Genomic DNA, 17,401 nt, shown 5'->3' on the forward strand with positions numbered 1-17,401 from the left:
ACAAAGATACTGTGTCCACCTACAACTAAAAAACATTAAAAAAAAAAAAAAAAAAAAAAAAGCAGCAGAAGACAGAAAATAATTAAAATCAGAGCTGAAATCAATAAAATCAAAACAAAAGAACAACTGAACAAATTGGCAAAACAAAAAGCTGGTTCTTTGAAAAAAATAAATAAAATTGATAAACCCTTAGCCACACAAAGTGAGAAAAACCTCAAATTACTAAAATACATGATGAAAAAATAAATATCACAATGTACAAGACTGAAATACAGAAGATAATTGGAAACTATTTTGAAAGTTTATACTCAAATAAAATAGAAAAACTTGAAGACACTGACAAATTTCTAGAGACATATGATCTACCCAAACTGATGTAGGCGGACATACACAATTTAAACAGATCAATTTCAAGCAATGAAATAGAAGACACCACCAAAAACCTACCAACCAAGAAAAGCCCAGGACCGGAGGGATTCTCAGTCAAGTTCTACAAGACCCTCAAAGAAGAATTAATACCAATACTCCTCAAATTATTCCATGAAATAGAAAAGAAGGGAACCCTTCCAAACTCATTCTAGGAGGCTAGTATCATCTTGATACCAATAACAGACAAAGACAAATCAAAGAAGGAAACTTCAGACCAATATCCCTGATGAACATAGATGCAAAAATTCTCAATAAAATTCTGGCAAATCACATACAAAAACATATTAAAAAGATAGTGCAACCAACATGTATATTCTTTTTTTTTTTTTTTTTTTTTTTTTTTGTGGTACTGGGGATTGAACCCAGGGTCTTTGTGCTTGTGAGGCAGGCACTCTACCAACTGAGTTATATCCCCAGCCGGATAATGCACCATGATCAAGTGTGGCTCATCCCAGGGATGCAATGTGGGTTCAACATACAGAAATGAGTAAACATAATACATTACACCAACAGACTGAAAGACAGGAATCATGATTATCTCAAAAGACACAGAAAAAGCATGACAAAATACAGCACCTCTTCATGTTCAACACACTAGAAAAACTAGGGATAGTAGGAACATATCTCAACATTGTAAAAGCTATCTATGCTAAGCTATCTATGCTAAGCCCAAGGCCAACATCATTCAATGGAGAAAAATTCAAAGCATTCCCTTTAAGAACTGGAACAAGACAAGGATTTCCTCTTTCAGCACTTCTAATCAACATCATCTAGCCGGAGAAATCAGACAGATGAAAGAAATTAAAGGGATACGAATAGGAAAAGAAGAACACAAACTATCACTATTTGCCTATGACATTATACTATAGTGAGAAGTTCGAAAAAAAATCCTACCAGAAAACTTCTAGAATTCATAAATGAATTCAGCAAAGTAGCAGGATATAAAACCAATACCCATAAATCAAATCCATTTCTACACATAAGTGATAAATCCATTGCAAGAGAAATTAGGAAAACTCTCCATTAACAATAGTCTCAAAAAAATAAAATAGTTGGGAATCAATCTAACAAAAGAGTTGAAAGACCTGTACAATGAAAACTATAGAACGGTCAAGAAAGAAATTCAAGAAAACCTTAGAAGATGGAAAGATTTTTCCATGCTCTTGGATAGGCAGAATTAATATTGTCAAAATGGGGGCTGGGGAGAAGGCTCAGTTGGTAAAGTGCTTGCCTTGCAAGCACAGGGCCCTGGGTTCAATCCCCAGCACCGCAAAAAAAAAAAAAAAAAAAAAAAAAAAAAAAAATGGTCAAAATGGTCATACTACCAAATGTGTTATAAAGATTCGATACAATTCCTATTAAAATGTCAATGACATTCTTCATACAAGTAGAAAAACCAATCATGAAATTCATTTGGAAAAATAAAGATCCAGAATAGCCAAAGCAAACCTTAGCAATAAGAGTGAAAGAAGGGCATCACACTACCACAACTTAAATTATCCTACAGAGCAATAGTAACAAAAACAGCATGGCACTGCCACCAAAATAGACATGAAGATCAATGGTACAAAACAGAAGTCAGAGAGACAAACCCACATAAATACAGTTATCTCATACTAGAAGAAGGCACCAAAAACACATATTGGAGAAAAGACAGCCTATTCAACAAATAATGCTGGGAAAACTGGAAATCCATATGTAACAAAGTGAAATTAAACCTCCATGTCTCAACCCTGCACAAAAATCAACTTGAAGTGGATCAAAGACTTAGGCACTAGAACACAGATCCTATGCCTAACAGAAGAAAAAGCAGGACCAAATCTTCATTATGTCAGCTTAGGACCTGACTTCCTCAACAAGACGGCTAAAGTGCAAGAAGTAAAATTAAGAATCAATAAATGAGATGGATTCAAACTAAAAAGCTTCTTCTCAGCAAAGGAAACAATCAATTACATGAATAGAGTACCTACAGAACAGGAGAAAATCTTTAACACATTCACCTGAGATAGAGCACTAATTTCCAGGATATATAAAGAACTCAAAAACTTAACACCAAAAAACCAAACAGCCTAATCAATAAATGGGCTAAGGAACTGAACAGACACTTCACAGAAAAAGAAATACAATTGATCAACAAACATATGAAAAAAAGTTCATCATCTCTTGTAATTAGAGAAATCCAAATCAAAACTACTCTAAGATTTCATTTCACTCCAGTCAAAATGCGAATGATCAAGAATGCAAGCAACAATAAGCACCGGTGAGGATGTGGAGAGAAAGGTACACTCACACATTCTGTTGGGACTGGAGATTGGTGCAACCACTATGGAAAGCAGTATGGAGATTCCTAAGAAAACTTGGAATGGGACCACCATTTGACCCAGACCCACTCCTTGGTTTATATCCAAAGGACTTAAAAATCAGGATACTACAGTGAGGCAGCCACATCAATGTTTACAGCAGCTCAATTCACCATAGCTAAACTATGGAACCAACCTAGATGGCCTTCAACAGATGAATGGATAAAGAAAACGTGGTATACAATAGAATATTAGCCTTAAAGAAGAATGAAATTATGACATTTGTAGGTAAATGGATGGAATTAGAGAATATCATTCTAAGTGAAATAAGGCAGTCCCAAAAAACTAAAGGCTGATAAGTGGATGCTGATCCATAGTGGGGCATGTGTAGAGAAGAATGAAGGAACTTTGGATTATGCAGAGAGGAGTAATGGGATGGGTGGGGTGGTGAGGACGGGAAGGACGGTAGAATGAGACAGACATTATTACCCTATATACATGTATTATTACACTAGTGGTGTGACTCAGCACCATACACAGAAGAAAGAGAAGTTATGCTCCATCTGTGTACAATGTATCAAACTGCATACTGTCATGTATAACCAATTAGAACAAATAAAAAAAAATCTCTAGTTCTAATACTTAAACTCATCATGTTTGATCCTTTAATTTTTCAAACTGTAAGCACAAAGCTCCAACGTACCTCTTGAATGGCTGTCATGACAACATGTTGAACAGATTCCTCCATCATCATAATGGCTTGGATGTACTCTGCAAACAAGAACAATCTGGAATGTCACTGTTCAAGGGAAAGACAGTCAAAGGGATAAAGGCTAACACTTCACAAATTCTTAAGTTTCTTATTTTGATTCTTCCTATGAATTCCTCATACATGCTTAATGTGCTCACATATGTGCCACAGGTAAAACAAAGCCTGACATCAGAGTATTTATCTTTCCTGAAGATATCTTCTCTCCTTTCATCATTTCTTATAAAGCTGATGCTACAGCTATAGGGAAATGAAGCATCAGCATGGTGTGCTGCCAATGTAAATCATTGAAACCACAAAGTCTAAGGCTTTTATTTATTATTTTTTTTACATTTACTAAAATCTAAAAAGTTATCTTTCACATTATTCTTTGCTATATAGTTTTAAAAAACTGACGTCTGTGTTTTATTCTTATGTAACATCAAAAGCACTGAATTGTGTTTAATTCCTACTGTAGTATTTTCTACTACACAAAAGAAATACTTAATGAATACTTAGTGAAACTGAGACATGCTTAGCAAAGAATTAATTTGAATTTAAGACAGAATCTAATAGTATATAGTTAAATATTGTATATAGGGAAGATCAGTGGAGTAGAAGGAGGAGAGCAAGACAAAGGGGAGAGGGACAGGAAAGGGCAGGACAGAATTAAACTAACAAAAGCATGCTACTGTGCATATATAAATATATCACAGTAAATCCCACCTTTATATATATCTATAAAAGATCAATAGAAACAAAATAAATGCGTATAAGGGGAAAAACAAAGAAATGCACACTGTATAATCCTAGGCCTTAAAACAATGTTGAACATTTCTAATATAATTAAGTAGCAACCTCATCAATCTTATCCTTACTACTCAAGAAAAAGAAAGGTCTATTTAGCTATTAGTACCACAATGTTGAAATAATGCTTTCTTCTTAAAAGCCATGGAAATAGTTTTCATTATTTCCAAATACAACAATGTGGTAAGTGGTATTAAACATAAAAAAAATTAATAGGTGGATTCCAACAAACATATTTTGTTGGCAAATATATTTTGATAAGAAATATTTTAACTTGCCCCTCCAATCCATACACACAAAAAAAGCAAATACAAAAAAATCTTCTCACCACTAGAAGTAGAATATGAAGGGGTCTTGTCAAATTGTCAAGGTAATCTTTTGATCAGACTCATGTATTAAGGACTTTATGTGTAGTTTATCTCTAACACTTCTCAACAACCCTGCAAAGTATGTTAATATACTCTTGTTGCAGATGAAAAACTGAAAACTTATAAAAGTTATTATTTAAGGATAAATAAACTTCAACCAAGGTTTAAAAAGTGTGGAGGCAGGCAATGTATCTCGGTGGTACAGTAAGCACTTAGCATGCATGAGGTCCTGGGTTACATCTCTAGCACCCCGCTCAAAAGTGTAGAACCAAGACTTGAACATGAATCTAACTCCTAATCTTGTGAACTTTGCATCACTGTGCTCCCTCAATACTACAAACATTAGGTAGCTATCAAAAGTAGAAATTCAAAGACCATAGGTTTCAAAAATAAAATCCAAAAATCCATTTATAAAAACCCTCATATTTGGAGTGCCAAACTGTAATCCTCTGCCTGACAGGTAACTTGTTTTTTAAAAAAGTACTTTTAAAACATTATTAGGGCTGGGGAGATAGCTCAGTTGGTAAAGTGCTTGCCTTACAAGCACAGGGCCCTGGGTTCGATCCCCAACACCACAAAAAAAAAAAAAAAAACACTATTAAATTATGACATTCTGGTATAAATGCCAAAGCTTTTAGTTTATCAAAAATTTGTTTTTAAGGAAGTACTCTTATAAGGATACTTGTACCCAAATGTTTGATTATACAAATATACACAATCCAAGAGGAGTAATATATCATAACTTAATTACTTTTTGTTCAGTAAGGAATTCTTTTGGTCTGAGTTCAATGTTTTGTTCTGTTTTCTCAATGACAATCACTCTGAGTTTTGGGATATAGCAAGGGAGTGCTTTTAGATAGTCTGCTTGATGGCATCAAACTACAAAAACTAATTTAATTAGGATGGACTGACCCGCTCTCAAAATGCAAGACTGTGAACATGGAAGAGAAGAAGTAGTGGCACTGATAATGGCGAAGGGAGATTCAATGGCAGCCTACTGGAAGTAAAGAAAGTGGGATGGGGGTTAGGAAGTTAGTAGGTGTGAGAGGGGAAGCGTTAGTTAAGAAGCGGTGTTGCCACGTCAAGGCCCTTCCCCGCGAACACCGTAAAATGCTAAATGATAAAATGATGATGAAAATTACATTAATGTACAATTTTTAATCATTTACAAATCTTTAAAGGTCAAAATACAATTATATGTAGTTATTAGGTACACATCTATGAGGCAATGCTGGAGAATAGGTTCATCACATAAGCGAATTTACACTAAAATCTGAGATGTCCAAAATTTCAGCAAGGTTATTACAAAAAGTACTAAGTTTAAATGTGAAAGAAACATGAGTGTTTGTTCTTGTTTTGCTTCTCACAAGTAAGAAATCTTGGACGAGTCACATAATATTTAGGAATCCCAGTTTCCTAATCTATAAAAAACATTTTTTTTGTTCTGCTAGTGAATAGTAGAGTATCAGAGAGACAGGAGATACTAATGTTATCAGTGTCTCTACTAATTTTTGCTTTTTCAAATTCACAATTTGATTTGTCCTAATTAGAGAAGTTAGTCAAGATAGCACACAGAGTCAAAGCTCTCAGCAGCTGCTCTTCAGTTCTTAACTGCAGTGTTTCAGCACAAAGCTCTTTCATTTCTTTGAGTAGAAGATTTTGCATATTCAGTTTGCAGACATGGAAGCAGGCTGAGATCTTGTTCAAAGTGAGTCAGATAGTAAATGGCAGAGCCACTTCAGTAACCTTTGTATTGTATACCATACATATAGAGACAGCTAAGCCTTAGTAATTCTGAAACTCGTTTATCTGATTGCTAGCTTTCTACTGTGTTCCTAAGAGCAAAGAATGCCCTAAATCTGAATCAGTGAGATGTTAAAATCCTGCTCACAATTTTTTTTATCATTTATACAGTTTCAGGGGGTAAACTGATTGTATGTGATTATACAGAATATTTCAGCTAAACAGAACAAGCAAATTTACCATGAGTATGTCATGATAAAATCTAACAGGAATGGGGCTAGAGAGATATTCATTGTTTAAAAAATTTAAATCAGAGACCAATAAAAGTAGTCATTGCTTCAAGAAAACAAAGTTGACTGTTATCGAACTTATTACAAGAACATGAAAAAAGTACAAAGAACAAGTTAATAGAGATCTCTTTGGCATTACCAAAGGGGAGCAAGAAAAATATTGTGATTATCATCATTTAGAATAGCCCCTCATCTACCTATTCCTTGGCTTCATTTCTCTTTATCTGTTCCTCATATACTTCAATGTAGTTTTGTGGAGTTTTTAAATCCTTCAAAGGTATCTTTCTTACATTCAGTTTCTACTACTTTAGATTATTCTTAACCCATTATCCTCCACAGCTTTACTTAAAGCTTCCTTAACCCATGTCCAGGTTTTTCCTGGTCATACTTTACCTTCAGAGAACTGACCAGCATTCTGATGTTATTATTTAATGCCTCTTCCCTCTGCTCTCATTCCAAATGGGCAGGTACTGTCTGCTGTATCTAGCACTGTGTTCCTAGTCCCTAATGTATCAGTTCAATAAACTTTTGTGACATAAATCAATTAGAAAAGAGGGTATTATTTATTTACTTTATGTATGATAAATCTGAACAGTAATTCTTAGAAAACAAGTGATTTCCATGAAGGTAAGTAGATATTAATAAGGGGACAGAAAAGTTACTTAAGATCAGATGAGCAATTTGGAAGAATTTTTTTAAAGATTGTTATCTACATATCATAGCTGGTCTTCAAGTATCTTCAGCAAAGAACACATCTGTCATCTTAGAATTGCTATACACATAGAAGTACTATATTTTCTAACAAAATCTGCAACCTAAATTAAGAATAGTCTTTAATGTGTGTAAATAAGTGGTTATACTAATTAATGTTCCACATATTCAGAGAATATAAATCATTAAACACCACCATTAAATACCACCTTATGATAACTGTCATTAAAAAAATTGTAGTAACCTGAAAGTCTACAAAACACACAATAGAAAACTGAACCAAAATTAATGTCTTAAAATACTATCTAAAATATTGTTTCATTGGGCATGGTGGTGTACGCCTGTAATCTCATCTACTTGAAAAACTAAGGCAGAAGAATCCCAAGTTCAAGGACAGCCTGGGCAACTCAGTGATACATTGTCTCAAAAGATAAAAATTAAAGAAACAAAAAGGGATGGGGATATAGCTCAGTAGCGCTTTCCTAGCATGACAAGGTCCTGGCTTCATGCCCTAGTATTGCAAAAGAGAAAAAAAGAGTTTCCATGTAACTAATATTTGAGTCATTGTGTATACCCTATACTGTTTTATGCACATTATTTCACTGAGTCCCCAGAATAACCTTATAAGGTAGGTACTAAATTTTCATTTTACTTAGAAACTAAAATACAGAGATTAAGTGATTTGCCCAATATCCCTCTAGTTTCTGAAAGTGGAATCAAATTTGAACCCAGGTTGATTAGGCATTACAGCCCACGCTCTTAATCTCAAGTACAGAGATGTTTTCTAAACTGCCATTTTACAAAATTCATTAGTTAATAAATTGACCAATATTTTGATAACAATGATAAAATATATTTGATCAATTAACCTCTTGGAAATTAAAATTGGATAGTTTATAGATTACAATACAAAGGAAACAAAAATCAAAGATAATTCAGATTTACATGGTGAGATTTTTCTCACTAATTTAATCATTAATTTATTTTAAAGTCTTTGTTCATTTTTGTGAAAACAATCCCCAAAGGTCCTTGAATTTCAAGTTTTCTTGCTAGAGTATATTAATAAAAAAAATCCCACAGTGTTTCTAAAAGTTTTATAATCACTTATAAGTAAGTAGAATGAAACCATCTTGATAATATGTAATATTCTTTCCATTAGAAGACAGTCAAAGCAACATTTAAAATTTGAGTAAGTGATTTCTTGGGGAAGAAATCTACCACATTAGAGGAAGGGAACACAATTTCAAATCTATTTTTATCATTTAGGAACAACATGTTATGATACTCTTCTCTCCTCTTTTCCCCCACAGCAAAGACAAATTTGTAAATGTTTCAAACTGCAGTATGTCCTGGGTCAGGGGGATCTAAGGCATCTGTTATGATAGATTATGTTGGAAAGGTAGACATGGGAACCAAATGAACTGCTATACATCTGTGCTCATTTCTTTCCAAACTAATATGTGAACCTTGTCCAATTAACAATAAATGTCAGCATATCCAATGCAGTTGAAATACATTAAGAAACATTCTACTCAGGATGGGTATGCAGCTCAGTGGTAGAGCACATACGTAGCATGCACAAGGCCCAGGTTTCAATCCCAGCACCACAGAAATAAAAAATAAACAACAATGAAACAATTTAAAAAATTAGGAGGACTCCCAGAAACAGAAAGAAAAGCACCACAACCAAATTTACGGTAACTTGCAAAACTTGCTTAAGCTAAACACACACACACACACAAACAACCAAATTAGCAAAAAATTGTAGAAAACAGGTGACCTTTGAAAGATGTTATTGTTTGTACTGTGGTTTATATAAAAATATACAATATATATTACTTTCTTTCAGTATTTTAAATGCATACACTAACTTCAAATAAATTACCTTGCTTCTGTTCACAGTTCACAGCACAGCCTAAAATGAGCTGGAGCATCCTTCCAAGCTCTGCAGCATCAGAATGCTCCCCAATGAGGTTCACATCAGGAAGGGTAAAGTCATTAATCTGTTGTCCTAAAATCTAAATGGAAACAAAAGATTACAAATTGCATTCACATTTATATTACCAAATAAAATATTTGATAGATTTGGTTTTTAATTGCTAGAAACTGATTGCCGAAGACAGAGCTGCTCAGTCTCACTCCCAATTTATTTTTATTTCACATACCTAAGTTACAACAATCTTGATAACTTAAGCAACTTAGTCACTAATTTGGCATGTGATATGCACACTGAGAAAAGCTCTGTACTACTGATTCTTTCCAAGGAGAACGGGATGTTTGCTTTCTGATGAACTATAAACAAAAGGTTCTGAACTAGGGGACACCAAAAAAGCTGAGATTAAGCAAAAATTCACGCACCAACAGTAAGATTCCCTATAGCCAGATTCACTCCATTTGGCTCCCTAAGTGCTGGTAGCAAAGATACCTCAATCAGGAAGGAAAATGGAATACTCCTTTACTGGGAAATTGACTGGCCCTAAGCAAGATGACATTAAAAAAAACAAATGGGAAGGTCCTGCCTGATAACCTGACAGTGAAATTTACCACAAAAAAGCTCCCTCACTCAGATTCCTATTAGCTTTTTACAGTGCTTTTTTTTAAAAACAACAAACACTCAAGAAATATTAAGACATTTGAAAAAAGTCTCCAATATGAAAAACAGATTAAAAACAAACTCAGAAAAAAGCAGGAAGAAGAAAATAATGAATTTAAACCCTATCATTAGACATATACACAAGTGATAAAACTATCAAGATAAGAATAGACTTTTTAAAAACTGATGCAATCATTTTTGTTAGTTCATTATAGATATACTAATATTGGTGTTAATTTTGACACAATTATATAAGCATGGAATATAATTTGCTCCAATTCAGTCCCTAGTACTTCTACTTTCCCTCTCTTCTTCTCTCCTCCTGTTGCCTTTCCTCAACTCTACTGATCTTTCTCTTACAGTTTTTTTAAAATTAGTACATTATGGATATTTACAAAAGTGAAGTTTGCTGTGGCATATTCATATGTAGACAGGAAAGTTTGATCAGATTCATTTCACTGTTCTTCCCTTTTCCCATTGCACCTCCCTCCCACTCGATCTTCTTCCTTTAATCCACTGATCGCTCTTCTATTTTCATAGATTTCTGCCCTCCTCTTTATCCCCCCCCCCCCCCATTTTGGGCTAGTTTCTGCATGTAAGAGAAAACATTTGATCCTTGACTTTCTGGGTCTGGTTTATTTCATTTAGTATGATGGTCTACAGTTTATATATTTCTATATTTACTAGCAGATGCCATAATTTCATTATTCTTTATGGCTGAGTGTAACTCCACTATATGTATATACCATATTTTCTTTCTTTTCTCCCCCCCCCCCCTTCTTTCTTTCTTTCTTTCATTCTTTATGGCTGAGTGTAACTCCACTATATGTATATACCATATTTTCTTTCTTTTCTCCCCACCCCTTTCTTTCTTTCTCCTCTCTCTCTCTCTCTCTCTCTCTCTTCTCTGTCTCTCTCTCCCTCTCTCTCCTCTCCCTCTCTGTCTCTCTCTCTCTCTCTCTCTCTCTCTCTCTTTCTTTTTCTTTTTTGGTACCAGATATTGAACCCAGGGGCACTTAACCATTTAGTCACAACCCCAGTGATTTTTTGGATTTTATTTAGAGACAGGGTTTCATTGAGTTGCTCAGGGTCTAAGTTGCTGAGGCTAGTTTTGAACTCGAAATCCTCCAGCTGCGTCTCCCCAGCTGCTAGGATTATAGGCATGTGCCACAGTGCCTAGGTCACCATATTTCCTTTATCCATTTATTTGCTGACAAGTACCTAGGCTTGTTCATAGCTTATCTATTGTGAATTATGCTGTGATAAAAGCTGATGTGGTTGTATCTCTACAGTAGGTTGATTTTAGGTATTTTGGATATATACCAAGGAGTGGGATAGCTGGGTCATATGCTGGCTCCATCCCTAGTTTTCTGAGCAATCTCCATACTGCTTTCTAGAGTGACTATACTATATTTGTGTATGAATGTACCTTTTCCCCCACATCCTTGTCAACATTTATTATTTGTATTCTTGATAATAGACAAAGAATGGATTTTAAATTTTATTTTACAAACTCTGGATCATGATTTGCTGTGGATAGGAGATGAAAAAAAGTGGTTGTGAAGGAAGGTGAACACAGCGGCCTTCTAAGGTGGTGACAATGTTCCACAGACCTGTTATAAGACTGTTCACTTTATAACTGTTAAATTAACACATATGTATGTCATGTACTTATCTGAATATATGTTTATTTTATAGAGAAAAACTGAAGGGTGTTGTGCAGAAGGGGTGCTACTATTTTAGATAAGTGGTCAAGGAAAGCCTCTGTTAAGACAAAATCTGAGCAGAGGAGCTGGGAATACAGCTCAATGGTAGAGTATGTGCTTAGCCTGTGTGGGACCCTGGGTTCCATCCCCAGTACCAAAACCAAGAAAACAAAAACCAAAACACCCCCCTACAATAAAATAACAACTTTCCAAAGACAAAAAAAATAAACAGAGATCTAGAATAAACCAGTAAATCATATAACAAAATGTGGGGGAACACACCACACACGTTAGTTTAGGGCAAAGTATTAAGATAGGAGTGTACTTGATGAACTCCAGCAATAGCAAGGTCACTGTAGCTGGGTAGAACAGGGTGGGAGGGAGATCATTTACTTCCTTGACAGTTACTTTAAGAATTGGAGTTTACTCTAAATGATAATGAAAACAAACTGAATTAAATGAATAGGAAAATCACTCTCTAGAAATTTATACAAAAATATGCTGCAATACATATTGGGAGGAATCTGAGCAGATGGATTAAGAAATGAATAGAGGGCTAGAGATTTAGCTCAGTTGGTAGAGTGCTTGCCTTGCAAACACAAGGCCCTGGGTTCAATCCTCAGCACCGCAAAAAAAAAAAAAAAAAAAAAAAAAATGAATAGAGTAAATAAAAGATGGAAGTAAAATTAATATATGATAAATACAGAAAGATGAGAAAAAGTATTACATTCATAAAGTAAGAACAAGATATAAGTTTCATTTCAAAAATAGCAAAGGGATCATGGGAATTAAAAATGAGATAATATAAATGAAAGCTTCAACGGGCAAACTGGAAGAAAGGTGTGATTATCTCAGAAAGTAGAGCAAAAACTCAAGAGAAATGGCTAGCTAATTAAAGAATTAATCCAGAAGGCTCAAAGGCTGGAAAGTGAATACAGAAAATCAATTGGAAAAATATGAATTAAAAAAATATATTTATATCAGAAAAATTTCTAAAACTCAGACTAGTAGGTAGTTAGTTTGAATAGCTTGGAAAGCACCAAGCATCATAATTATTTTTAAATAAACCTCTTTCCCTGCCAAAAATACTCCTCACACCAAAGCACACCATCCCAAAACTTGGGAGATTTTTTAAAAAGATCCTAAAAATTTCTATAAAATCAAAAAGTTGCCAAGGAACGAGAATCCACATGAGAGATTTCAAAAGTAGCACTGCAAGTTACTTCAATTCTTAAGACTTTTTCAACTAAAATTCCATAGCCAACTCAACCCTCAAGAAACATTATTTTAAAATGTGCATGACCTAAAAAAGTATCTATCATGTACTCTTCAGAAGATGCTAGTGAAAAATGTACTTTACTAGAAAAAGAAAATAAACCAGGAATGAGAAATACATATGATTCAATCAATGGAATATAAGGTAGGACAGGACAAAGGTACTTCCCAGGATGAGGGTGAAAGGTAATAAAAGAACAAGTTTATTTATTATTTTTGTTTATTCCGTTTAGAGTGAAAAACCTTGAGTTTCACTGCAAGAAATATCAATATAATATGATAGGCACATCTGCCTGGGGGTATTTACACAATACATTGTTTTGTATGTTACCTTTTCATTTGGGGGGAGGAGGTACTGGGAATTGAACTCAGGGGCACTTTACTACTGAGTTAAATCTCCAGTGCTTTTCATTTTGAGACAGGGTCTTGCTAAATTGCTGAGGCTGGCCTCAAACTTGTGATCCTTCTGCCTCAACCTCCTGACATGTGCACCACTGCATCAGGTTCATATTACCTTTCTAAAGTCTAAAAAACCCTGGGTTTCAAAATGAATCAAGTCTAAATGATTAGAGACTATGGACCTGTATATACACTTTATAAGTGCATTTATATTTTTTTCTATAAAACTGGTATGACATATAATCTTATATTTCATATTAGTTTTTATAAATATGAAGTTTTATGGTTGTAAAGTACTTACAGAACATCATCTTATTATTAAGACATTTGGGTTATTTTCAATTTTTGCCTACAATGAAACAATGATGAGGTAGACAGACCTAAGTAGTTTTATTTCATTTTATTGCAATAGGATCTCACTCTATTGTCCAAGTTGGCCTCTAACTCTTGGGCTCAAGTGATCCTCTTGCCTCAGAATTTTTTTTTTGGTGGTAGTGGTGTGGGGCAGATTACTGGAGATTGAACTCAGGGGCACTCAACCACTGAGCCACATCCCCAGCCCTTTTTGTCTCTTAGAGACAGGGTCTCACTGAGTTGCTTGCACCTCACTGTTGCTAATCCTGGCTTTGAACTCTTGATGACTCCTACCTCAGCCTGGGATTACAGGTGTGTGCCACCACACCTAGCTTAGAGGGTAAACTAGAATTCTAAAGCTAAAATTACTTTGTCAAAAGCTATTAAAAAAAAAAAAAAAAGCCATATATATTTACAAGGCCTTTAAATACAGACAAGTATTTTGTCTTTGAAGTGTTTATGTAAGGGGTAGAAAGCATGAAATAAATAAGTAAATGCACAAAGAAATATACATTTAAAAATTACAGTAGGTGGTAAGAAGAAAGACAACACTGGGTTTTGAGAATAAATGGGGACTGGTAATGAACCACAAAGTATGCTTACTAAGTGGTTGTACAAGCACAAAGTAAGTAAACATCTGATATTAGATTTACACACTCTCCCATTTTTCTCATGATCATTTAGTACTGAATATAATTGGGCCAACTTCAGAGATTTGGATTTTTCTACTCTCTGAACATGAAGAGCATGACTGGATTATGCTCACTGAAACCAGAGTGACTCAGATAGACTCAAGGACCAAATATTGCCAAGGAAAATTTTGTGGAGTGGAGGTAGAATAGTTGGGGGTATGAAAAAAGAAATACAACATAGATGAACAGAAAGAGATATGTATGGGTAGATAACCTGACCAGTTTTTCACATGTAAGATGGGGATAACAGAACTTCTAACATCTGGTAAGAGTGCAGCACTACAAATAATACCTGTCTCACAATAACACTTGGTAATTTAGTTCCTGAAACATCATCATGATCTTTGACATAAATTTTCTCTTTTACCTTTTTCACTGTAAAATTTTATTGAAAATTACCATTTATACGTCACAAAATAGGCCCAGTACTCAGAACAAAAACAATGACACCCTCTAAGCCTAAAAGATCTAATAAATATTTCTTCTTAGTACCCTTAAGAAGTAACAGTAACTTCTAGTCAATCAAAAACAAAAAAAAAACAAAAAACCACTCCCACACACATCTGTCAAGATGTCTAACATAAACCCTATATATACTGTTACACATTATAAACGTCCTATTTTTCTTGGAAATTTGTATTTATTTCACATAAATAAATACTATTAATTTTATAGTAGTCATCTATATATTTCCAAATATATAAACATTTATAGTATTTATTAATATTTTTATAAATAATTATTAACTTATTTATGGTACTGGGGATTGAACCCAGCAGCACTCTACAACTGAATTACATCCCCAGCCCTTTTTATTTTGAGACAGGATCTCTCTAAGTTGCTGAGGTTGGTCTCAAATTTGCTATCCTCCCACCTTAGCCTTCCCAGTAGCTGGAATTATAGGAGTGCTTCACTAATTATAAATATAATTTGAGAGGATGGGAAATCTAGAATACTAACTAAATGATAGTACTATTCTAGGGGGATATAACAATGACTACATCAGGTCTGGTCCCAACCTCACTTCATGACTAACATGAGGGTCAGATAACCAAGTAAATCAACAAATAAAAAAAAAAAAAAAAAAACAGATATGGCAAGGATCGAAGGGAATAAACAGGGAACTGAGACTGAATAAGGGGTTGAAGTAACTGCTGCCCCAGCTGAGATAGCACATGCTCAAGGAAAGCATCTCTGGGAAGTGGGAACAGGTTCAAATAAGTATGTACTGATAATGACAAAAGCTGAGGGAAGAACATGACATACATCAAGAGAACCAGGTGTGATGGAACTGAGGCACACAGAGGTTTGGCATATCAGAGGAACAGGTGGATGAAAGTGGCTGTAGTATTACTGGTGAGGAGAAAGTAGTGTAAGAAGTGGTTAGAGGATCATGTAGCATCTGGTGGTGTATAGTAAGAAATGTGGATTCCATCTTTAAGGCAATAGTAAACCACCTAAGACTTTAAGGAGGAAACTGACATACTCTAATTTATATTTTTAAAATCTATACTGGCTTGAAAGTGGAGACCAGACTATCAAAGTGTAATGGTAAAATCAGTTACCAATTAGGCTTTTTAGTAATCTAAGCACAAGTTAATGATGCTTTGGTATAGGGTCATGGTGGGAGAGCTGGAAAAAACTCTAGTTTGAAGGTTTAGTAGATCTTGCAGATGATATTAAATGAAGGAAGGGTTGGGCATAGTGGCATACATCTATAATCAGGAGGATTGCTGAGTTTAAGGTCAACATCAGCAACTTAGCAAGACCCTGTCTCAAAATAAAAAATAAAAAGGGATGGGGATATAGCTCAGTGGTAAAGAACCCTTTGTTTATCCTCAGTAACTGGTGGGGGTGGAGGATGAACTGTTAAGGTTGTAAGGTGATTTCAAGGTTTGGGGCTTGTGTTCTAGGGTGGATGAAGTGTCATACTTACTGAAATGGGGAAGACTGATGTTATGGTTACAAATATAACCATGAACACATGTAAGTTTGCAGGGGGAAAAAATAGGCAAATAACGCAGGTTTCTAGGTAATGTTGTGTCCATTTGGCATCTGTGATCGTGAAATTTAAAGTGAAATTATTTAGTTTCACTCTGAAATTTTTCCCAGCAAAGTCTGACTATTCTGATACAGATTCAGAGGATAAAGTAAGTTCATCTAGGGCCAGGGTTTTGCCAAGTAATAAAACACAAGTGGGCAATGAGTTAAATGTGCTAGTGCACGGGCTCTAAACCATTTTCACAAGTTAGGGGAAAAGGGAGAATTAACAGCAGAAAGCAAAATCTAACATAAATTAGTAATCATCTACAAACTACCCATAACACAATGAAGATTATTCATCTGTTTAGCATGTAACAGATGGTTGTTGGAACCAATATCCTAGAAACTAAATAAGAAAAAACAAATGGATTACTAAATTTAAAAACAAATTTTCCTTATTTAAAACTATTATAAAATTAAACTGTCCTATAGTAATACTTCCAAGTAGATTCAGAAAAAAGTCCTTACCTCATGATTGTAATCCAGGATTCCTTTTAAAATTTTCTTTAAATTGCTAATCTGTATAAAGAGAGAGAACAACCTGGTCAAAGGCAAGCAAAGACCAAAATATAGCTTAACAAAAAATTTCTAAGCCAAACATCATTCTAGTTAATCATAAAGCATATACAAGTTAAGCATTCCTAATCCAAAAATCTGAAATTTTAAATTTTCCCAAATCTGAAACTTTTGGAAAGTCACATCACTAGTCGTAGTTTGGATTTTAGAGCATTTCTGATTTCAGATTAGAGATATTCAACTGGCAAAATCTACTGCAAATATTCCAAAATCCAGAACACTCTGAAATATAAACCACTTCTGATTGCAAACATTTCAGATAAGGGATACTCAACATATATGAAAAACATAAAATTTAACAGCATATTTGAATTACCATCATCAATACAGGACTATTGATAGCTTAATTTATTGGTCTAAGAAATTC

General features: G+C 34.5%; 1 protein-coding gene across 3 annotated transcripts in view; it reads right to left on the minus strand.

The window, feature by feature from the left end:
• The window catches only part of HOOK3 (hook microtubule tethering protein 3), a 162,601-nt gene that overhangs the window by 71,567 nt on the left and 73,633 nt on the right, over positions 1-17,401 (minus strand). For all 3 annotated transcript variants that reach the window (XM_079140616.1, XM_079140617.1, XM_079140618.1), the window contains exons 4-6: positions 16,927-16,977; positions 9,282-9,414; positions 3,433-3,500 (exon numbers count right to left, since the gene is read on the minus strand). In XM_079140616.1, coding sequence (XP_078996742.1) covers positions 3,433-3,500; positions 9,282-9,414; positions 16,927-16,977 — 252 coding nt within the window. The remainder of the gene's footprint in view (positions 1-3,432; positions 3,501-9,281; positions 9,415-16,926; positions 16,978-17,401) is intronic.

Source organism: Sciurus vulgaris (assembly GCF_902686455.1).
Source record: "Sciurus vulgaris genome assembly, chromosome: 5".
NCBI classification, from domain to species: domain Eukaryota; kingdom Metazoa; phylum Chordata; class Mammalia; order Rodentia; family Sciuridae; genus Sciurus; species Sciurus vulgaris.